The sequence below is a fragment of the Pyrus communis genome, chromosome 2, assembly GCF_963583255.1.
Source record: "Pyrus communis chromosome 2, drPyrComm1.1, whole genome shotgun sequence".
Classification (NCBI taxonomy): Eukaryota; Viridiplantae; Streptophyta; class Magnoliopsida; order Rosales; family Rosaceae; genus Pyrus; species Pyrus communis.
Window position 1 is genome coordinate 18,378,088 of NC_084804.1, and position 24,341 is coordinate 18,402,428.

At 35.7% G+C, this 24,341-nt stretch overlaps 2 protein-coding genes across 2 annotated transcripts; one reads left to right on the plus strand and one right to left on the minus strand.

The window, feature by feature from the left end:
• Window positions 1–4,293: 4,293 nt before the first annotated feature.
• LOC137724895 (branched-chain-amino-acid aminotransferase 6-like) lies at window positions 4,294–7,594 on the minus strand. The gene is made up of 9 exons (XM_068463545.1): window positions 7,588–7,594; window positions 6,821–7,062; window positions 6,533–6,709; window positions 6,123–6,254; window positions 5,840–5,935; window positions 5,568–5,684; window positions 5,114–5,209; window positions 4,838–4,950; window positions 4,294–4,408 (listed from the first exon to the last, which is right to left on the minus strand). Exons 1-9 carry the CDS (start codon window positions 7,592–7,594, stop codon window positions 4,294–4,296), a joined length of 1,095 nt encoding a protein of 364 aa, XP_068319646.1.
• Window positions 7,595–21,649: 14,055 nt separating this feature from the next.
• On the plus strand, window positions 21,650–21,973 carry LOC137724896 (uncharacterized). The gene has a single exon (XM_068463547.1). It carries the CDS (start codon window positions 21,650–21,652, stop codon window positions 21,971–21,973), a length of 324 nt encoding a protein of 107 aa, XP_068319648.1.
• Window positions 21,974–24,341: the final 2,368 nt, after the last annotated feature.

The window sequence follows — 24,341 nt, forward strand, 5'->3', positions numbered from 1 at the left end:
CTCTCCATCTTAACACTTCATTTGAAAGCAAATTTCGTCTTTATTTTCGTTTTGTTTCCTATCATGACATATTTTAATCCAAATTTTTTATGAAAAATTAAGGGTGATTAGTACCCTTTTCCCTTTACTTTATATATAACTAGATGCAGCAGTAGACACCCCTTGTGTGTGATTTAAAATTTATAAAGAATTAAATATTAGTGGATTGGCGAAGTTAGAAAAAGTAGGAAAAAGGTTGACGTGGGTGGGTGCAAACGAGAGAGAGAAACAAAGAGTGAGTTTAGGTATTGATAGAATGACATGGTTATGAGGTTCAGCCTAAAAAAAAAAACAGAAAAAAAAAAAAAAAAAGAAGCAAAAATTTATTTGTGTGAAATTACTTTAATGTCTAATATTTTTTTTTCTTTTAGTTATGTATAAAAGGGTATAATAGTAATTTCATTGATTTTTAGTTGACAAACAAAGTTTTTTTTATTTTATTGTTTTATTGTTTTTTTTTTCTTTTTTTTTCTTTTTTTTGTTTTGTTTTGTTTATGTATTTATTTATTTATTTTTAAACGATATTATCTACACTAAGGGGAGGGGACGGGGTGAGTCTCACAATGGGCTATCAATAATGTGGTTCAAATTCGCCTTTGGCGAGAATTGAACATGGCTAAGACCTCTTACTTATAGGTGAAGAGGAATACCACTACATCATAGTACTAAGTGGCGACAAATAGAGTTCTATTAATATGTAGTTTAGATTTAGATAACATCACTTTATTATAAAAGTGAAAGTGAGAAAGTTTTGTATAGGAAAAATAAAAAACATGACTTTGATTTTTCAAACTGAAATAGCACCAATTTCGTCAAAAAAATTCAAACCAAAATACTATATTGGTGCTTTGTAGTTTTTGGCATCAAATTTGATGTTTGGCTAAGAGCAGGGTAGGTCCAGAGATTTTTGAGGCCCGGGATGACGTTAAAAAATGTGTCCTTACTTTATATAAGAAAATTATTTGTTTTCACACATAAGATATCAATAAAATTATACTTATAAAAGAACTTTAAACTTGATAATTTAGAAATACGGAAAAACTAATTTATTTTGTATCGTGAGAAGGAAACAAAAAAAAAACTCCGGGTTTACAAGTACATAGATATGAGTTTTGTTTTCCATCTGAACTTTTAAAGTGTTTTTGTATAAATCGTTAGGTGTCTTTTCTTATTTACTAACCTTGTCAATATGGGACTAAAAAAATAATGATGTTTTTGAGTCTAATTGATATGTATAAGTAACAAATGGGTACTAAATTAAACTTTTTTATGACACGTTATATGGTTTGCAAATTTGGTCAACCACATTACTCTTTGTTGAAGATTAGACTTGAATTGGAACAAATTTTTAAAAATAACAACCCACATAGGTACTGGCTATTAATTAAAAATAAATTAACAACAAAACAAAAATTCGTAAAAATTGAAAAGAATAAACATGTTTTTAGCATTTCGAATTTAGGATCTCTCGTTAATTTTAAACAACAAAAATCATTGATTCTAGTTATGACACACCCCGACCAAAATCAGGGCGTGCTGGCCGTCACGTGAGGGTGACGGCCAGCACGCCCTAATTTTGGTCGGGGTGTGTCAGTTTGGTATCAGAGCCTAACCCTGGCCGTGGTGACGGCCAGCACGCCCTAATTTTGGTCGGGGTGTGTTAGTTTGGTATCAGAGCCTAACCCTGGCCGTGGTGTGCCGAGAAGATGTCGGGCCCCTAAGGGGGTTGGATTGTGACATCCCACATCGCCCAGGGGAGTGATCCTTATATGTATATTCTCATCCCTACCTAGCACGAGGCCTTTTGGAAGCTCACCGTGAGGGTGTTCTGGGGGCCTAAAGCGGACAATATTATGCTACAGTGGAGTCGGGCCAGGGAAGTGGTCCCGCCCAGGCCGGGATGTGACAAGTTAAACTTCTTGATCATTTAGCCAAATTTTATATATTTATACTCTTATGAAAAGAAATTTGTAAAAATTGAAAAATAAATAAGGACACATGATGTTTTGAACCCAAGACCTCTTCATTAATTTCAAACAACAAAACTACCAGTTCTAGTTAAATATCTTTGTCATTGAACCAAATTTTATAAATTTATACTCTTATGAAAATATATATAAATATACCACCCTAATAATTTTGGTGCCCCCAATTATTTTGGGCCCCGGACGATCGCCCTGCCAGCATTGGGCCTGGGCTGGCCCTGGCTAAGAGTACTTTTTCCACGAAGTCTTGGTGTGTGTGTGTGTGTGTGTGTGTATTTTTTTTTTTTTTTGTCAAGATGTCTTGTTAGTTTAGTGCAGGGGCGGCCCTAAGCATTTGGGTTCTTTGTGCAAAACTTACAAGGAGGCCTTTTATTATTTTTTATTTTTAATTTTTTTCTTCTATAAAATTGAAGTATTACAAGTTAGTGAATAAAAAATAAGCTTGTTTTTGTGGACTAGAGTGTTTTCTGTCTTCAATAGGTCATGAGTTTGAAACAATTGCATGTTTTTGAAATCAGTAAGGCAAAACTACAGACTGTCGAACCTAGCTCATGTTCAAAGCCTCAAAATGGTAAAAACCCTAAGCCACTAGCACCAGATTAGAACTTTGATATTATATTGCATATTTTAATATATCTACACAAGTGTTAGTGTACATGTAAAGAAAATTTGGGGCTCTTCTGAATCGAGGCCCTATGCGGTGACACATTTTGCATACCCTCAAGGTTGGCTCTGGTTTAGTGTTATAAATTTGGATGGCCTAAGCATGAAGACTTTTGGACTTCTATGTCTAGACTACAAGATAGAGTTGGCCAATAGGAAAGGTAGTTGAGCCACTTAAATGATCACTTACACACAATTAATATTTGATTAGTTTAATTAGGTTGGAATTTTTGGAGGGTTGTTTTGGCAACGAATTATAAAGTCTACCCAAATATTCAAGTCAAACTGCAAGTTAAGGTGCTGAATTTTATTTGCATTTGCATTTGCATTTCACATGTCATAGTCTCATGTTAGGATAAATGTGTTTAACCTTTTGTTTTAACCTTTAGAGCATTTCCAATGAAAATGTAAAAAATGCTAGGTGGACAAAAATGGATAGTTTTAGCATCAAGAAAGGCTTCAACCGTGGAGCCAAATGCTAACTTTGATTGAAAAAGGTGCTCCCAACGTAAAAAAATGACAAGAAGAGAGATTGATGTCAAATTATTTTTAATTTGATTAATGGTAGGACCCACAACGAATACAACTTATTTTGTTTCTGTGAAATTGTTACTTTCAACATTCTTTAATAAATAACTATTAAATATTACAAAAGAAAATAATATAAGAGAATTGTTAGTGGTACTAAAGAAAATCTCAGTTTGCATTCTAAACTTTTTATAATTACAAAAAAAAAAAAAAAAAAAAAAAACATTTTGTGAAGAGTGTAGAATGAGATTTTGGGAGTGTTAATAACAAATCTCTAATATAAAATGAAACATTTTGACATATAGAGGCTACACACAAAATAGGCGCATAACATATGAACTTGTAAGTAAGAAGTTTTGCATGATTCCATATTTCCACATAACCCACTCAAATTTAAATTTGATGTTTTATATTTGATATCTCTTTTGAATATACTCTTCACTGTCATTGTATCAATAACCTATTATTATTGTTAGATATTTTGCATTGGTGAAATGCCTCATTTACCTTGATTTGTAACTGCCGTAAGAGAGAAGCAATATGTTAGGAAGCTTCATAGCTCATTTATTCTCCCTCTATCTTTAGTTACTGCTTGCTATACCATGCAAAGCATGCAACAATTTTATGGAGTTATCGGTTTTGTGATAGAAATTCTTTCTATAATTTTTTAGGCTATATATCCAATCACCGGGTCAAATGAATTGATAATGACCAAATAACATAAATTAAGAGAAAGTGTGTGAAAGATAAAAATGAGTGTGTGAATAACATTATTTTAGAAAATGTTTGATAAACTTTGCTGGATCGATCATCACCTCAAATGTTATAGAATCTTTGTTAATTCAGTTATCTATAAATAATAATATAATAGTATTTAAAAGCACAAAATTGACACACGTTTATATAGAAATTTTATTACTTAATAGAGAAGCAACTTTTAACGAGCACCCTTAGTACTCAACTATCATACTTTAGTTTATCTAATACAGCAGAAAATATAATTATTTTGCATTTGTGGCTTGACTACATGTCCAAAACCACTGTTCAGATTTAGCAATGAAACACAGAGAGAAGCAGCTCAATGAATCTGCATGGTCCATCCCATCTTGTCCTCGACCACGCCTGTTTGAATCTCTGTAAGCATTACCCGCAACTTTTGAGAGACTGATTTTTCTCCAGTTCGGTATTCAACCCTGCACGTACATAATTAATTTTTGGCCATTCAACATAATAATTTATTGTCATTTAGTACAACGGTCTAATGGTATTTCTATTTATTTGTAAGTGAGAGGCTTAGATCTGAATTTAGTGGATGACAAGTTTGCACCAATTTATTCCGCCATAAAAATGTAAATATATCGTTTGTATAAAAATAAAAAATAAAAATTAACTAGCTATTAATCAAAATTCAATAGTTATATTATAAAGACTCATTTGGTAATGCTTCAGTAGAAAACACTTCTTATATGCAATTATGCTAGAAGTGATTCTATAAACATTTCAAAATTCTTTTCAAAAATCAACGAGAAAACCACTTGGGCATATTTCTTGAAGAAGCACACATAACAAGTACTTTAGAAAACTCTTTTATGAAATCCGCACCTTTTAAACACTATTTATACCTTTTATCATGATCTGTTACACTAGCAACAGCAGTGACACCCACTGCAGTCCCTGTGCAGAACACTTCATCAGCTGTTAGCACATCCACTAGTGGAACATCACGTTCCTCCACCTGAATCAATTTTTCAAAAACAATAAATTAGATATTTTGTTTGAGAAATAGTGACTGCAGAATTGCTTTTCATAAATAAAAGATTGTTTACCAGTGTTTATCAAATATTACTAGCCATACAAGGAATAATAGTTGATGGGGAAAGAAAAAGTTGCTTAATTACCTTGTACTTCAGATGAAGAGCAATTTCTATGATGCTTTTTCTTGTGACCCCTGGAAGAATAGTTCCATTGGTTGGTGGTGTTAAAATCACATTATCCTACAACACAAAATGAAATCGAGTTTATCATATCAAATTACAACAATACATATATTATTATGAAAATTCTATTTCCAGACAATTAATGTCGCAATCTGGTTTATTATGTTGTTGGTGTCTGATCCATCTTAAAAGAAAATTATTTTTCGAATCCGCAATTCGGATTAACTGTTCAACAAATATGATATATCGAAATGTCTAGCAATATGAACAAAGTAACATTTTCTTGATCAGAATGTTTTCCTTATCGCCTTTGTGGATGTATAATAATTTCTGTGATCGAATACGTACTTAATTTGTTACCCTAGCTAAATTATTATATTTTATGAGGGCTAATGACAATTCTAATCAGTACTACCTTCATAATGAAAACATTGCATGAAGAAACTTCCTCAACATTTTTTCCAGTGGCCGCGTCCAGAAATAAGACATCAGTGAACCCTTTTGCCTTAGCTTTGTTTACTGCTTCAAAAACCTACATGAAATTGGAGCAAGCAAATCATTCACGAGAAACCCTAAATACATAATACAATAACGACACCACTAAGATCTCAAACATATATATCTTTCCCAAAATCCCAACTCATCATCCAATCCTTCTTATTATGGAAGTAGGCCAATTTTGCTTACCGGTGAATAATTGGTGATGCTTTTAATGGCTCCGGTTCCACCAGGAGTAGCCCTAGGAACCTCATTCTCAACGTACAAATTCATGCTAGGGCCACACTGTTATTTGAGCAAAATCAACAAGCACTTAGCAAAAGAACAGAAAAATGTGATATTGTAGCTTGTAAATTGTCAGCACGCAACTTGGCATCATGTTACATATATTCAAACCTAGTAAGTCTTGGATTCAACTTGCATCAATAAGCACAAGAAACAATTCTTAAGAAGGAAGGAAGCCCTCGCCTACCTTGTACCAATTTCCGATGGGAGAGGTGAATATGAGGAATGTGCATTCAGGGGCTGGTCCAATACCCAGAACAGGTCCACTTCCCATAAGCAGAGGCCTAATGTATAATGATCCTTTACCTGGTGGAGGCACCTGCATCAATCCAAAAAAGCGAATTCATAAACATGATTAATTGACTCAATGTCATAATTATATACAGGGATTGATGCTACATATGATTAAATATGACAGATTTTGAGATATTTGAACAAAAGCTGAGAAAAAAATTCATGCAGTTACTTCTGGTTTTCTTTGAAGGATGTTATTAGCAATGTTGTCAATAAATATATATTTTCTTTCATTTCATCAAATTGTCAGTAAATGACGAATAAACAACTTTTGCTGACTAGGTAAAATTGGAGGTTTCATACCCATCGCTGGTTGGCAAGGACAGTTTTTTTTACAGCATCAACAAATACATCAACTGGTGGGGATGGCATGCAGAGTCTGTCTGCTCCATTTTTCATGCGCAGGGCATTCAGTTCTGGCCTAAATAGTTGAATGCCACCATCTGGCCTTCGATATGCCTTCAGACCTTCAAACAATCCCTAATTAATGACACCACAAATTAATGGTTAATTAGTCGCTGGCAAATCTCTGTCTATTTTGATGTTAATAACATTGGCTTGCGTTGCAAGTAATGATACAAGAAAGATTACCTGCCCATAATTGAAAATTGCAGCAGATGGGCTTATCTCTATGTTTCCATAGTGACTTAGAGATCCTTCTGAGAAGTTATCTTTTCCAGAAATTTTCATGATATATATGTAGTCAGTTGGAGTGAGGCCAAACCCTAGCTTGTCCCAGTTGAAGTTGACATACGCTTCGTCATTATTTCTATTCAAATAAATGCATATACAAAAGAAAAGAAAAGGTAAAAGGTAAGACAATGAATACAAGTCTGAAGTTGAAAGGAAAAAACAGTCAAATGGTTGATTAACTTAGATGAATAATAAGGGGTAATGTAAGTCGCATGATATGGGGTATGTTCTCTCGTAATTTTTCAAACCGTGAATTTGAAGTCTGGCAAATAACATACCGTGTTTTATCAAGAGAACATGACCTCATGCAAGGTCTCAAAAGTTTCATCATATCATACAACGACAATAAATTATCAAAACCTAAACTTATTTAGTGGAAGAAAATAATCGCATTTATGAGGAAAGGAGATGAAAAATAAACCTAGTATCCATAGGTGGCTGTGATTAATGTACTCTTTGAGAATCTGCAATTAGGGTGAATCACGCAGAGCAAGTACTCTTGGAAGAAAAGAAAGCAAGTGTTGAAGGTAGTCTAAAACTCTCAAGTTTGCCTAAATATATATATATGTAGGGAAGAGGTTGAACCGGAAAAAAAAAAAAAAAGACTCCACAACACAATGACAGCTTAACATGTAAGATGTGATCTGGAAGCTACTTGAAATTACTGGTCATCCTGTTATTTGATTGTTTCTTTTGTTGTTCTTGCTTTGGTGCATTTTACTATTTTTAAAATTATTTGCTAATAATTTATTTACAAAAACTAAACTTTCAATATAAACGTTCCCTTTTTTTTTTGGGGAGGAAGTTAGGCTGGCCACTCACTAGGCCGTTAACAAAAAACAAACTAGACAACACTGACTTCTCTAAAATTTGAGCAAATACCTGTGGGACTAATTGGGAGCTTTATATAGTTAGTTATTGACCAAAAAAGAAAACGGACAGAAACTTCAGTTGAACGTAGACTTTGGGTTCAAATGACACGCTATTTGCACTCACCTAGAAGTTTGTACACAATTTTGTGAGAGATCTTTTTTTTGTTTGAGTACAAGTGAGACACTACCATGAAGGAGAGGATTTGAATTCAAGACGCAGTGTGTAAAAGATGAATGCTTTACTCATCAGGACAATTCATTACTTACATTTTTGTGAAAGATTAGTAGTGTTGTCATTTGTATTCCTTCATTGGGGTGGAAAATACTTCTTAAAGCAGGAAATTTTCTTCTCCCTTAATTACTTGGTGAATTTAAAAACATGAAAAAATAACTCATTAAATTAACGTCGCATTAATGACTTGTTTGAATTTACTCCATAATTCAAGTGATATACCTACAAAAAATTGGTTTAATAAAAAAAGTTTAATTTATCGAACTATGATGAATGAAACCACATGCTACTCCTAACGAAAATAAAGCCCTCTAGCGTTTCTTAGGGTTTCCTAAGTATCGCTAGGAGAGCGACGGCAAGTCTGATTCGGCGGTAGTATCGTAGTCACGTTGGTTCATTGGGATTTGTGCTCTTCCAGTTTGTGTCTTTTTGGATGTTGGGCCATTTTGCCCAGTTTGTTGGAAACCACTGTTGGTGGGCTATCAACGGGGTTTGGCGAGTCGTCCAAAGGTTCATGGATGAAATGGTAGAGAATTTTGCAACGCGGCTGACGCTGACCAGAGGAGCAACGAGTAGTGGTGATTGATGACAAGGAAGGGTCTCTTCTCAAGACGACTAAGGTCTTCTTAGTGGGGAAAGTACTGACTCATAAGCCAGTTGTCAAGGAGAGATTCAAGCCGCGAATAATGTTGGAAAATTTAATAATAATATTATTATATTAAATTTATTAATTGAATGGACATTAGAAGGTTGAGTAGTCCCATGTTCTATAAATAGCGAAACCCTTTACAATCACAAAGTAACTTTTCATTGTTTATATAATCATACATAGAGTGCATTAAGTATTAGAGAGTCTCGTTGAGTCCATATGAGATAGTTTTCAACACAATCGCGGTTCATAGAGCCTTGTGATTTGGAGTGCTAGTATTACAAGGATGTGGTCATTGTATCTTGGGAGACATGCGTCGATCAACCATGAGCACCGTAGTGGGGTGTAAACTTGTCCTAAGGACAAAGTGTCCAACACTTGTCTCGACCATATTTTCTAGGTTTTTGTAATCTATTATATCATGTTTATTTAACATTGGTTACTCATATGCATGCATTATTGTGATATATAATTGCATGAATTATTTCTTGATTTTCTATGTGATTTATTATAGCAATTAAACCCTAATTATTCCAACAATCTTAAGACAAGCTTATGGTTTGATTGCTATGTTTGTTTGAGAACAATATTCTACCGTGTATGTTTCTGCATGGATTTTCTTTTTCATGGTAGAATGTTTTTGGTTTCTAGTTTTGCATAAAACAGTACATATGTTAACTGTTTCCAAATATATTGCAAGTTAATTTGATTCAAAAGATGCCATCTCAAAACCTTTCATCATTATTTTGTTCGTTTGTTTATAGTTAATTGAACCAAATATTCTTTACAAGTTTATTGGTTTATTGCTATTATGATTTGGCTTGTGGGTTTTAATTTTCTCGACAACATTGGTCATGCACTGCTTTGAAATCGATTGTGATTTTCTCCTGTTTTGCGAGTAATGATGGCACAGAAAAGTTATACTAATATATATACCTGCATATATGCATTTTATTTCCTAACGTTACAAGAATTAAATTCATGTATTTGTTGATAATGAGTTCATTAATTTTAATTCTCTGAAATATGCATGCAAAAGGATAATTCTTTTGTTTCACAACTTTTGTTCTAGTAGTCTCAAGTGTGTAAGGATTTTAAGATTGGTACGTAGCAGAAAACTGGCTGTGCTCTCCAGTTTCATGAAGAAAATCGATTCTTTTTCATCTTCTTCTAGTGTAGTTAACCCATATATATATATATATATATATATATATATATATATATATGCTTGCTTTAGTTTCATGCCCTGCTGATTTTAATGAAACCCATGAGATGATGAGAATGCTTGGATCTCCTGCACTAGAATCGTTAATAGTTGTAACCCATATCATTCATTATTAATTCTCAACAAATAAAATCTTTACGGCAGCATGATAATTATTCCTAAATGAAGTTGATTATGTTTATGTTTGTTCGTGGCCTCCCCTACCCAAATTCAAGACCAGAACGTCAATGAGTGTTGGGCCAGATTGAGATGGTTGAGAGCGACAGAGATGAGAGGAGTCGTCTTTTGGTGGCAGCTCCTTTTGGAAGATGGTGTCTGGAAATGGAAGGGAAAGAGGATCCATAGGGTTTTTTTTTTTTTTTTAAAATTTATGAAAGCTTTTTATTTTTTATTTTTTTAAAGTAATTAATTATATAGTTAAATACGTAATTAAGGAGTGATGTGAAAGCAAATTATAACCTCCAGGGGTGTTAGTGTCATTTATCAAACATGAGAGGATTTTGTGAAAAAAAGACAAACATAAGGGGGTGTTAGTGTAATTAACCCCTACAATTGCCAACGGTTATAGTTCAAGGTTCCAATTAAGTGGTAAGGTTATAAAAATCAAACTGAATGACATAGTTATTTTTGTAACATGGTTGGTTTTTACGTTGGGGACTCATATTATATTGTAAGGTCGAATGTTATGTGCGAACATGATTACATTTAAGGGTGCAAAGAATGCCAAAAATGTATGTATGATTCATATTAAAATGTTAACTTATTAATTACGTGAACTGTTATATTGGTTTAGGTTTACTCTCAACATTTCAAACCAATTCAGGCTTCTCGAGTTCTCACCTCACTCTCATTCTCCCTTCCTTTCTATCACTCAGCCTCATGTCTATCGAACACTCTCACTCGACTCTACCTGTCCTCCACCCACCTTCTCCGAGTCTTGACTCAGGCTAGCCACACCACACCCTCTCTCTCGACCACACCATAAACCAGTCCACACGCTTGATATGTCACTCCAAATCTCTCTCTCCATCGAGCGACGCTCGAGCCTTAAAATCTAGGGGTTTTTTTGGGATTGGGGTTTTCTCCCACAAGTCTGTAAGTCCTTTATGATTTTTCAATAATTTAAATTTGGTATTAAAAATCTAGGGTTTTATTTGAAATTTATTAATCTTTGGTTGATTTCTAGGGTTTGGGAGAATTAAGGTTTTTTATTATGTTATGTTTTTATTGCATGCAATTGTGAATTTGGTATGTGGTTGATTTTTGCTGTTGCTTTTCAGTATGGTGTTTACTTTTGGTATTGCAATTGTAAAAATTTGGGTTATTAATATGTGGTTGATTGTTCGTGTTGTTTGCTACCTTGTTTCTAATTTTGAATTGGGGTTATTAATCTGAAGGTAACATAACTTTTTGTTTTTACGTTTGTAACTTAATTTAAATTCATTTGGAAGTTTGGTTTGTAACTTAATTTTTTTTTACTTTTGGTTTGTAACTTGACTTATGGTTGCATGCATTTTTAATTTAAGTAGTTTGCTAGTATAGACTATAAAAGTTGTATGAATATGAACTGGAATTGGAATTCGTATGAATTGGAATTGGGCAGAATTTGACACAGTTCAGGAAGCAGCAAAAATTGGGCTGACCAAATTTCAACCCAAAATCTAGATAAAATTAGAAGCCAACAATTTGGGCTTGAAGCCCTAGTCCCAATCTGGACCGATAAATCGAAAAAATTTCAACATTAATGAAATTTGAAGAAATTTGAAGAAATTGAAATTTCGGTTCGATTTTAGTTTTCAAAATTCTATCTAAGTAATTTTCGATTTGATTTTTGGTTCAGTATGCTGAACCAAACTAGCCCTAAGTACATTACAAAAATGTTGTTAGATTAATGGGTACCAATATTTCTTTTGAAGGGCACAATTGACTAACATCAGAGGCTCGCAATGGGTTGTTCCGCCTTCCTTCCAGGCATGTATATTTGGATCTTTTTAGGAGTGTTATTTCTAGGGTTTTACTCTTTCGATTCGATCACATTGAAATTTTCATCTAGGTCCTCTTTATTTGGTCTACTCCCTTGCTCTCTAAGCTCATCGAGATTGAATTGATGGCGAAAGGAGGTTGTTTGTTTGCTTAATTAGGATTTGGGTTTCGCTAACTGCCTTGGTTGTGAGTCCTTTCTCAGAATTTTGTTTATTTTTGTTGTGGTTTTGAATTTTATTGAATGGGGATTGGTTGGTAGGGCCAAATTTTGCGAACGGTGGAGATTCTGATGTCAAAAATCTACGCATGAAGGTATTTGTTTGACCATTGCATGTGGTCCAATATCCTAGCAGACATGGTGTTGGATTTCCACTCATGTGTTTCGGATTCAAAACTTCCCAATTTATTATTGTAATAGTTTTAAACCCTTCCCTTAATAATATTAAAATAAAATAAAATGTAGGTGTTTGGCCAAAAACAATAGAGATACAGCATCCTATGATCGGTCCAACGAGTCTTCTATGATGAAAAGTTCTGAATTATATGCTTTTGATCCATTTTATATTCTCTTAATACTCTTTGGTTTGTTGCTTCGATGGTGATAGGGGCATTTTATCTTCACATCCAAAGCCATATATAGGTACCAGCATTCCCCTTCATGTCCCTATTTAATGTCTTTTGTAGCAAGAAAAGACTAAATTCTAAACCCAAAGCCAAATGTAGTACCAGCTTTCCCCTTGCTCAATGGTTATACTAAAGTGCTATCGTTCTCCCTAGGGAAAAAAAAAAGAGAAAAGAATATGCAACTTACAGTAGGATTGGATGAGAGAAATAAATTTGAAATTTTAACAAAAGTAGGATTTATAAATGGACATAAACCAATTCCCTTGCTTGGATTCATAAACATAGATGTTTAGAATTTCCGCGTCGAAAAGAAAAACTTGGAGTTTGAGACATTCAATTCTCAAGTTTAAATTTCATGTAATTATGTGTTATTTCTATATTTCTATGAATGAGTGTTTAAAAAAATAAAAAAAATTCATATATAAATTTCATTGTGTTGTAGGCATAATTTACTGAACAATTATGGAGGCCAGAGAGAGAGAGAAGAAGAGAGAGATGTGTAATTGTGGGTGTGTTTGATTCAACCCATTGTGCCTTTATTTATAGTAGTAGAAAGGGTAAAACCTTTCCCTTTAGGATTACAACATTTAATAGGTAATCTAATCCTAATAGGAATATATAATACTTTCCCAGATTCCCTAGGATTTACACAATCACATTCCTATTCTAAATATGGCTGCAACACTCCCCTATGAGTGTGTAAATACTCAACAAAACCATCACATTAGATTCTTCAACAGATAAGGTAGAATAGTTGATGAAGTCATCGGCACAATAGGTGATCATGAGTCTCAAATTTACTTTGAAGTATGGATTTGTAAAAACCCACAAAAACCTTGCTATGGTAAAACCCAAGGAATGGGGAAAACCCATAGACTAAGGAGAAAAGTAAGAAAAATATGCTTAATGTCTAAAACGTTTGTCAAACTGGATGAAGGTAGTGAACTCAACGGAGTATGATCATCTCAGGATGGGTGCCTCATTAAAACCTAATTAGGTAGCAAAAACCCAATGGGAAAAATGCTCTTAATCGTAGGGAAAAAGAGTACATTAAGATCATGTGAGTATGCTTCAAGATACTCCCCCTGAGTCAAACATAACTTCTAAATAAGAGAACTACAAGCGATTCAACTCAGATAATTTACGCATACCGATTCCTTGGACGAGCTTTTGAAATGTAGACTTGAGTAATGACTTGGGGAAAAGATCAGCCAAGTTGTCTTGGGAACTGATTGCATGACTTCAATATCCTGATGCTTTGTTGATGTAGATGTAGGCGCAATATGTCTTGGCGTTGACTTCGTTGATGTGTCATGGCTTGGTTGGGTTAATACATGCGGCATAATCTTCATGGATCGTCGTCGGGACTTAACGATGGATGAAAACACAACAAGTACTTCGAATATACTCAACAAGAACTTCTAACCATCTCTCACTTATGGCGTAGTGAAGTGAGGTGAGTCTTGGAACGATTCGAAGATTTCACAACTAAGGTTATATCATAGACCTCCAAGATATTGCGATATCCTTAACGGTAAAGACATAACCATTTGGGGATTTTGCCTTGTGCGGGTTTGATAAGTAACCTGCGTCAGCATAACAAACAAGGCAAGCATCATTTCGAGGATCAGGGGGGTTGGATCCGCTGGAGATGTGTTGGGATTTACCTTCATGGTACCTTCAAGGTACGTCTTTAATACCAAATCAGTGGTTGCATGTAGGCGCAATGCTGCATCTTTACCAAGATCAACAGGGAATGAGATGTCCTGTCTAAATACAATGAGCTAAGTACAAAGAAGCGCAAAGTTGAACTTAGATATGGAATTTCGGATTCCATAACCTCTTCAAGAGTCTCATTTGCATATAACGTATGGACGATCAAAGGTATACTCAAAGGTGACACATTCTGAGTGTAGTTCGACTGGTAGACCAAAATACCGTCATAACAATGCTTCAACTTTAGGTTAAGGAATAAACGAGTTTTCCTAAGATCCCTCATCTCAAATTCCATCTTCAGGTATGAGGTAATTTTCTCAAGCTTTTCTGGAGTCTTAGTGAGATTCGTGTTAACGACATAAACTGTAACTCTAGCAATTTGGAATAAGACTTCATAGTTTAACATGCAAGGGCATAATTCATCCCTGACTAATCAAATAATCACGTAGACGGGTATACCACATCCGTCAAATTTTTCAATCCATAAGTGAACGCCTCAAAACGAGTTATGAAGGTGTTCCGTGGTTTTGGAACTATTTGAATCAGTCCATGTAATTCTTCGGGAACTTACATGTAAATCTTCGTATCTATATCCCCATGGAAAAAACACTAATCACATTTCATAATGCTACTATCAATCACAGGACGTTTGAGAGAAACCTTGCGCCGTAAAGCGTGCATCATATCGTACTATTTCATTCATCTCATAACGCTTCCTTTCCCACTTGTAACACAATAGGGTTACCTTGGGCTGTGTAGGAACGACAGGTCCAATACACACTTTGGTAAGGAATTTGACCTGGATTGTATCTTTAGTTGTCCAATCAGTTTTACGTTGTCACTTAATCAACGGAATACAGTTCGATATCGTCGCTTTTCATTTATGTCGGTAGCTACCATATAAGTGAAAACATCATCGATGATAATCTCATTTCAATTCCATTTAGCTCATCTAAACTAGTATACTGGACCAAGAACTTTAAGTCTTGGGAGAAATCCGGATTAATCTCATGAGATGGAAATGATTTGAGACAACGATCGAGTTTAAATTCATTGTTGTGTCATGTCTTCTTTTTCCAGGGAAGTGAATCCTACGAACCGAATGATCTGTGGTGCCCCAGGTCAAGACAGATAGATTGGCTATCTGCCGGTGTACCGGACCATCCAACAGAGGCGTCTAAACCGTCCAATAAGGGCGGTACACCCTCTAGGAATGTTGACTCGATGTCAGTTAAGTACGTTTATCCTTGCAGGTATGTTTACAGCTGGTATATGATCTTGTCACTTTAGCTAGATCAGAGGAATACTTCTGGAGCAATGTTCTGAAAACTAGAATTCATCGCACTTGCTTATCATACTTATGCGGTATGGGGATCGAGATGAGACATAGTGGGTAACGTCCACGCAACTTCGCGTCGTTCTATAGGAACGTTGACGTTTTTATCTCCCTCTAATGGCGAGAAGACTGTCTCATTAAAGTGACAACCCGCAAATGAGCGGTAAAGAGATCGCATGCAAGGGTTCTAAGAGAGCTAGTATGAAGGAGAATCATGATCGACAAAAGATACATATCCTTCTTTAAGGACCCATGGTGGTACGTTGCGGCGGCGCAACTTGGTATGTGGAATGCACACCCAAATGCTTGAATACGAAAATCGTCAGGTTCGTACCTAGTAATCAATTGTAACGTCTTATAGGTTAGGTCGCAATGGGCCTCAAGGCAGACCAAAATAATTGCGTACAAGGATTGCATAGCCCTAGGCAGAAATCGAAAACTTGGTACGTTTACTAAAATTCGGGCGATCATTTAAATTGCGCTTTATGATCACTAGGCCAGACTCTTTAGGGTGAACATGGGAATTCAATGTTCAATTATAAACCCAAAATACATGCAATACTTTATCAAAAAACCGTCGATATAAACTCTCTGGCATTATCCAGTCTCCCAGACCTTAAGGGATAAGTAGGGTGGTGAGCCCTTACTCGGCCATAAGGTTTAGCAGCAATGTGTGTGGACAAACATATGACCAGTTTGTCGATTCATCAACCAAAACCATAAGTATTAATATGGTCCACATTTTGGTTGGATTAGTCTACATATATTCCCTTGAATCCACTGTGAAAAGAGAGTCGTGTCGTATCTTTGCAAGGAATGATATAGAAAATCAATTTCCCTAATGAGCATGCTTGGCAAAGTGTGCTTGCAAGCACAATATCCTTACTTCAGATAAGGAGATGCATTGTAGCATCAGTGTTCGACCTAAGTGTCCCAAAAGGTTGTGCCAAAGCAAGTAAACTGCTCAATCACTAGGCTCCAGGCCGACCACATGTGGTGTATTCCCAGTTGGGAGACAACCCATTGGCCCCAAATCAAAGCTTCAAGCTTATTTTTGGAGATGGTGCAAAGATATTTCACTCTATTTTCTTCAATGGTTTCATTTACGATCATTGTCATCTCGAATATCCTTAAAAACTCAACATCAGGGAGAATTTAGGGTCCCTTAAATGGTGATGTAGTACCATTCATACAACGATGAGCGTGCCAATGCTCTTAATCAGGTTGGATAGACATGAAGTCGTTGTTAGATATATGATTTAGGTGCAAAGTAGTGTGCGTAGTACGCATTTATCCAGACAACTAACTTTCCCACATTCCAGCCTAATCATGTGTTTAATTGAATCAATCACATGTATTAAGAAAGATGATTCAATTAACTCATATTCGAGGACAATATCAATAAGATTATCCATAAGTAAAACATACACCAAACTTGAATCCAAGAACATGGAAAAATGTTCACAAAGTAAATGGTTTACTAAGGGGATTTGGCCAACAAGGCCATCCATGTCAAAATTTGGCTCTTCCAACGGTTCTTGGTGGAGCAAAAATTAGTCTCACATATTGACTACTAGAATGGTACTCCTTAACAACATTGGTAGGGGCACGAACAAGTGTATAACCAATGATCTATTCCATCAAGATGGAAGAAGATTCTGCAGGGTTTAGGTTCGAGAATATTATCCCTTATTCTTGAAATTTTAGGTCTTAGGTGCCAAGGATCACGCCTCGGGCACGATGCCACACCTTGGCAAGCCCTGATTCTACCATATGTTTGTGGTAGTAATCAGATCCGAGAATGTGGTAAACTTCTGCTTTCTACACTGCTATTTCAGGGGCGAGTTAGAAACATGGAAGGACGAGAAAAACATTCTCCATTCAAAATTCGATCGAATTTATAAACTTCAGAATTGTACTCATTCATGGACGTAATCATGGTGTGCTTCAGGCAATATGTCACATGATCACACGGTCCGTAGGAGCGAGCCAAAGAGCCATGGAATCCTTGTTCGGAAGGTGTTTCCATTGATAATGCTTCGGGCATAAGTCTTCAAATGAAGATCATGGCGGAGGCTTATTCAGCTCTTCCTTGCCATTGTTGGCTTCAATGGTTTCTCAGCTTCTTGATAGTCAAGTGGAGATTCACATCTTGTACCCCACATAAAATGGTTTTTCTTAGAAAACATCCAAATAAGGGAAATCAAACTTGTGATGGTTCGACAATCCACTGAATTGGAGGGAACAAGATTGTGATTGGTGCTATGGAATGAAGCATCAAAGTTAGAACATTCGAGTGCTAAGACATGGTTTTCATGAAAAATGTTGGGTTTTCATGGGTGTATTGTTTTATGAAAACTTCGGGTTTCAAAAACACTAAATTTGAAACTACAGGTTCAATTTAGTTTTATGAACAATTAGTTCATAATGAGAGGTTCCTATAAGAAACAGAAAATGCAATATGCTGATTTAAGTATAGTGGATTTGAGTTTCTTCGGGAACTCAAGTGTGAGAGCTTCGTTACTATGAAAGTATGTGACGGTTCAAAGCATAAAAATAAATTATTGAATCGTTAATGTCCAAAAGTGATCTTCAGGTCAATAATTTTGGATTCATTATCAGATTAATGGACTGCATGCTACTTTTAATTAATTCAATAAATCGGGCCATACCGGGTCAATTGTAGAAGTAAAATAATATTAACATACGGGTTAAAATTATTTAGAATAATAAAATAATAGTATTGGGTCAAAAAATAGAGCCCCAACAATATTTGGGCTTGGTGCCGTGGGTAAAGGCATGGGTTGGATGCGTTAAGTAGAAAAGGGAGGGCCTAAAAAGGACCTCGGGAGTGACTGCAGGTCACGTGTCGAGGGGTATAGGCCCAGCCATTAAGGCTGGCGTGTTGGACCGAGGGGGTAGGCATGGGAGAAGGCCCAGAAAAAGCTGGCTTGTAGATGTGGCGCGGTGAGCCCAGCCGCAAGGGCTGGCTACATGTGATGCGGGTCGGAGCATCTGCAAAGCCCAGCAACCATAAAGGTTGCGGCATGCAGGTTGTGGGCCGAGACAAGAGGGCAGGGCTGCAGGCCTGTGTGACATGGACCCAAGCCAAGGCTTGGTGCTGTCCGAGGTAGCGGCGGACCCAAATAGGGCTGCGCAAGTGGTCCATCTCGTCAATGTTATCCACGGTGATGCCGTGGTGTTGCCACGGCAGTGGTGCCGCAAAATCCCAAGTTCCAATCCTTCTATTTCGAAATTGTTAGGGTTCTACAAGCCCTAATATGCTTCTAATTTAATTTTATACTTTAACTCACAAATTTCATATAGCATAATTGCGTAATGCATGAAACAAATATATATATTGACAAATATATGAAACATATACAATATATATATCGAAAGGTAAATATAAATGTAGAGGATTCATGCATCATGGGGAATTTTTTTTCATGCTTCATAGTCGTTTCAAATATCTTACTTTATTTTAAGTGTACCTGATTGGCAGAAAACGATAAAACTTAAAAGCCTTTGAATTTGTTGAAGATCCTTCTTGGAATGCCGAAATTGCTTCTCCAATGCGTTGTATCACGTTCAATAAAGAAAAATTAAATTGAATCAAAAGCATGTAGATCAATTCAAAATAATAAATTAATTAATCATGAAAAGGATGATTAAAACGTAATACTCTCTTGATTGGAGAATAAACTTTCTTTAGCGCAGCGTCAAGAGCATGCTGATAACGTATTGTAGGCATAATTTATTGAACAATTATGGAGGCCAAAGAGAGAGGGAAGATGTGGCATAGAGAGAAGAAAAGAGAGATGTGTAATTGTGGGTGTGTTTGATTCACCCTATTGTGCCTTTATTTATAGTAGTAGAAAGGGTAAAACCTTTCCCTTTAGGATTACAACATTTAACAGGTAATCTAATCCTAATAGGAATATATAATACTTTCCCAGATTGTCTAGGACTTACACAATCACATTCTTATTCTAAATATGACTGCAACACATTGTCCTTTTAGTTAACCAAAAAAGAAAATTCACAAAGTTTAGAAAATAAAATTCGGTCATTTCTAGTTCCGTCATTTTGTTAGTAATCTCAAATTTTCTCTACCAAGAGCAGTATTAATTTTTTAAATATTTATAACATCATGAGGTCATCTTATTCAGAATTTTTTTACATCAGACTTTAACATGGCGGGGCCATAATTATAGGAAATCAAAATTCTAAAGGATTCTTCTTTTGACAGAAAATTACTGGATTTGCAGTCAATTAGCTCCGCAAAAAGTTGTCCGTTGATACCGTGACCTTCATTACATCACCTTACCATAAGTTTGAACTCTATAACTGATAAATAAATGGGGAGGAAGGAAAATAAATCCAGGTCTGGTTGCACAAAAGTGGCCATGATATGATTTTTCTCCACTTGTAAATCAAGCATGCCTTTTTCTATTCACACATCATGATCATCCAAGTTCACCCCAATACTTTTCTAAAACCAATCTTACTTTTATTAATTAGAGAAAAAAATTATGAAAATAAACAACACACACCACATGGCCACAGGCTCAGCACCCTCCCTCTCCACTCCTTCCCCTCTTCAACTTAAAATTGAATTGAATAACACCTCCCTCTTCCTTTCTCCCATCCTTTTCAATTAGAAAAATGTGTTGCTGAGATTACTTGAATACAAAACTCAGACATTTTTCTTCTTTTCTCTTGTTGCGCTCTCTGTTTAACTAGTGGTTTGTTGATTATTCGATGGTTGATAATGGAAATACTGCCCTAATTTAGATGTATTAATGATAGAAAAGAGGCCGATGGTCATTTTCTACACTCAAAATGACTATGATTGGACAAGTGTCATGAAATTAGAGAAGCCACATCCATTTTGGTTGCAAAGATTTGAACTCGTCTAATACAAAGCACCTTCTCAAATTTATGACTTTGCCTACATTATTCCTTTTCCATTTGTCCCAAACAAACAAGACATATAGACGATAACTAACTCTTGGTTTAGTTGTATTTCTCTTTCTCATGGTGAAATTTTTTTTGAAATTCAAATCTCTTGTTTCTCATTGATTAAAGAAAACAAGAGATATAGACTCGATCAAAGACCAGATCAACTTCACTGTAAGAGTAGTTCCACCGTGAGAAAGGCCCCCAGGCTATTCACTATTTAATCCATCCAGTGAACAGTAACTACCCTTAATGAACAGTAATTGCTTTTTGCATCTCCACCCCTACACTGAATAGCCTTAGGAATAGGCAATAAAATATATTTTTTATTTATTTATAAAATAATAAAAATAATTTAATTTGTAATTTCGAATAAGATTTTTAATCGTTCTCATTGTGCCACGTGTCATTATTTGAAAAGACAATTATTGGTGATGAATTTCGATAAGATTTTTATCTAATGCCGTTGTGCCACGTGTTATTACCTTTTCAAAATCGTTGAGGATAGATTTCCAATAAGATTTTTAACCAATTACGTCACGCCACGTATCATAATCTGTTTACAATCTTTGAGGATAGATTTCAATCAGATTTTTAGCGAATGACGTGGCATTATCTACAATTTAATCCTTTCTGAATCCTCCATATAATCCACTATCCATCCCCATAAATCTCACACCAATTTTCTGAAGATCTTTAACATTATTCATAGTTTCTGCTTCCTTCTTCACCAAAATCAAAATCAGTATCATTATTCATAGTTTCTGCTTCCTTCTTACAATGTCTTCTTCTTCAAGGATGATGTGGGAAATCGATATGCAAGAGGAATGATTGTTTAACCAATCAGAAGGAATGTTCAATCTCTAGGTGGTCCAAAATGAGAGGGAAGAGGATGAATAGCGTAGAAAGAGGGATGACGAAGCAAGAATGGGCAGAGCCTCACATTCCCATCTAGTCATCCAAGCTGTGGGTCAGATCTACAGGCCCAACCGTTCCAGAAACCTTGATAGAAGCAGGCAACGACGAGGTATGGAACTCTTGGACGATTATTTTTTCCATAATAGTGCATTCAATGATATGTACTTTAGATGTCGTTTTAGAATGGAACGACATTTGTTCAACAAAATCATGATTACTGTTTGCAACCATGATTCTTACTTTGTGCAAAAGAAGGATGATTTTGGCGCTATGGGTCTCCTTCATGAGCAAAAAATTACTGCTGCCTTGCGGATGCTTGTATATGGAGCATCTGCAGACCAAGTGGATGAGATAACGAGGATGGGGAAATCAACCATTCTTGAGTCCATGATGAGGTTTTGCGCAGTAATCGAATCTATCTACACTGTAGAGTACCTCTGGAGACCTACTGACATGGATTTGCAAAGGCTTCTGAAGAAGGGCGAGATGCGAGGTTTTCCTAGGATGATTAGAAGCATCGACTGTATGCACTAGACCTAGAAAAAAATGTCAAAGTGCATGACAAGGCACTTATGGGGACATAAAATGAGTATCATTTTGGAGGCGGTGGCATCTTTTGATGCATGGATTTGGCACACATTTTTCGGGGTTCTGGGAGCTCAAAATGATCTCAATGTCCTTACCCAATCCTCAATGTTCAACGATGTCTTGCAAGGAAAGCCACCAAAAGTCATGTACTAGATCAACGGACATAAGTGCGACATGCCATACTACTTAGCAGACGACATTTACCCAAGGTGGTCATCGTTTGTCAAAACAGTGCCATGTCCGCGAACTGCAAAGGAAAAACACTTTGCAAGCTGTCAAGAGGGGTGCAGGAAGGATGTGGAGCGTTGTTTTGGTATTCTCCAAGCTTGATGAGAGATTGTCAAGGGTGCCTACTAGAATGTTTGATATAGAGTCGCTTCGATCCATCATGATGACGTGAATCACTCTTCACAACATGATTGTAGAAGATGAGTACGATTATGATGCCGTTGATGAATATGAGCCAAACACGATGAACAATTCCAGAACATAAATATATTGTGCTCATGACACCACCGAAGAACCCGTGCAATTGCATCTCATTACTCGTAAGAGGATCATGAGTAACTTTAACCTAGTTAGTACACAACGCAACATCTTCAATAAGCGTCCAATTCGTACTTGCATCAGTAGTTATTTTGTTGGAAAAAAAATTGGATTGAAACTTTGAGAGAAAGATAGGAATGTGGTTGAAAGTAGTTGATAAAATATGAAATTGTGGTGTAAGGTAGAAGATAATGAGAATGTATTTATAGAAAAGTAAAATCAATTTTTTTTTTAATTTGTCAAAAAGTTTTTTTTTTTCGGATTTTTATTAATTTTTTACATTTTTTTTTATTTTTATTCACCTAATTAATCTCTACCGTTGGAAAAAAAATTGAAATCCAACACTCTAGATTGTGCCACGTGGCACAACGGTAAGATTTCTGATTTTTAAACTTTTTTTTTTAAATTTATAAATGTGAATAACGTGGACCGTTGATCTCAGATCCAACAGTTGAAATTAAATAAGGTTTTAAAATTATTATTACCCTTGAAAATCCAATGGTATAAAACAAATAACCGTTGAGATCTAACGGACGCCGAGGCGCCAGGTGGCCTTCAACAGTCACTGACGAAGGCCTACACACGCGGGCCCCAGCGGCTGACGCAAAACAGAAGCAAAATGTGGTTGACATCAGGGCGACGTCTCGGGCTGACAACTCTCCACGGGCCTGCTCGGGCTTGCTCGCCATCACATGTTGGGCTTCATCACTTGGGCTCTTTGGCCCTGTTTCTGCACCTATCCCTTGGGCTGGAGCACACGGTGGAAGCGCTCTATGCCAAGAGACACAAATTGCCGGATCTGATAATGTAGTGCCAACAGTGATCATCACCAAATTTTCTAATTCTATAGTGACAAGCACCCTATGTTCTATAGTGAATTGGCTTTTGGCAATAAGATAGTGAGTAGTGACAAGAGAATTCACATGATCCACCTTATACTATTAGAAGCCTGACTAGCTAGCTAGGGATATCATTGATAATTCTTCAAATTCTACGCATGCTTCCCCTTGACTCTACGGCATAATGTTTCGGTTGAAGACTTACAAAAACACAAATTTGGGACGGCCGTGTATATATTAAAACAATAAATAATAACTTGAATGCAAGGACTGGATTGCCTAACTTGTGTTTTGGGTTTAAACTTCCTTTCTTTATAGTAATTTAGAGTAGAAATATCGTTTGTTTTATAAAAAAAAAAATAATAATTTGACCATTCATAATGTTAATTCAAATTTAAATAGAACAAACACCACGTAGTATTATAGAATAAAACTTAGTGAATGGATTTGATGTCCTAGCACAGTTAGAGTACATGCACCTTTCTACTACTATCAAAACATAGCATGTATATATGAATGAACAATGAATGTGCAATCAAGAATCAAATAACTGAGAATCAGACGACCAAATATCACGATGTATATATGCTCTTGTCTACGTTAAAAAATAAATAAATAAATGCATACATGCACCTTCCTACTACTTGTTAGTTATTAGCAATAAACGGTTCATTGTTTTTTGTTTTTTCCCTCCAAAACTAATCAACATCATTTGCATGAGATTATTGGTTAATTGGATGAAATGTGGGGTCGTCTTCAATGGGTGCAAAAGTCCAGCAACCCCTTTACGTTAGCCATGTTATTGCTGTCCTTTTGTGCAAGCATCATTAGTTTTGAGCCTACTTCACCTGGTTGAAATAGCCTACTTCTACTTATATTATTCAATATTTAACCAAAACCCCTTAAATTATTCAGAATAAGTAATAATT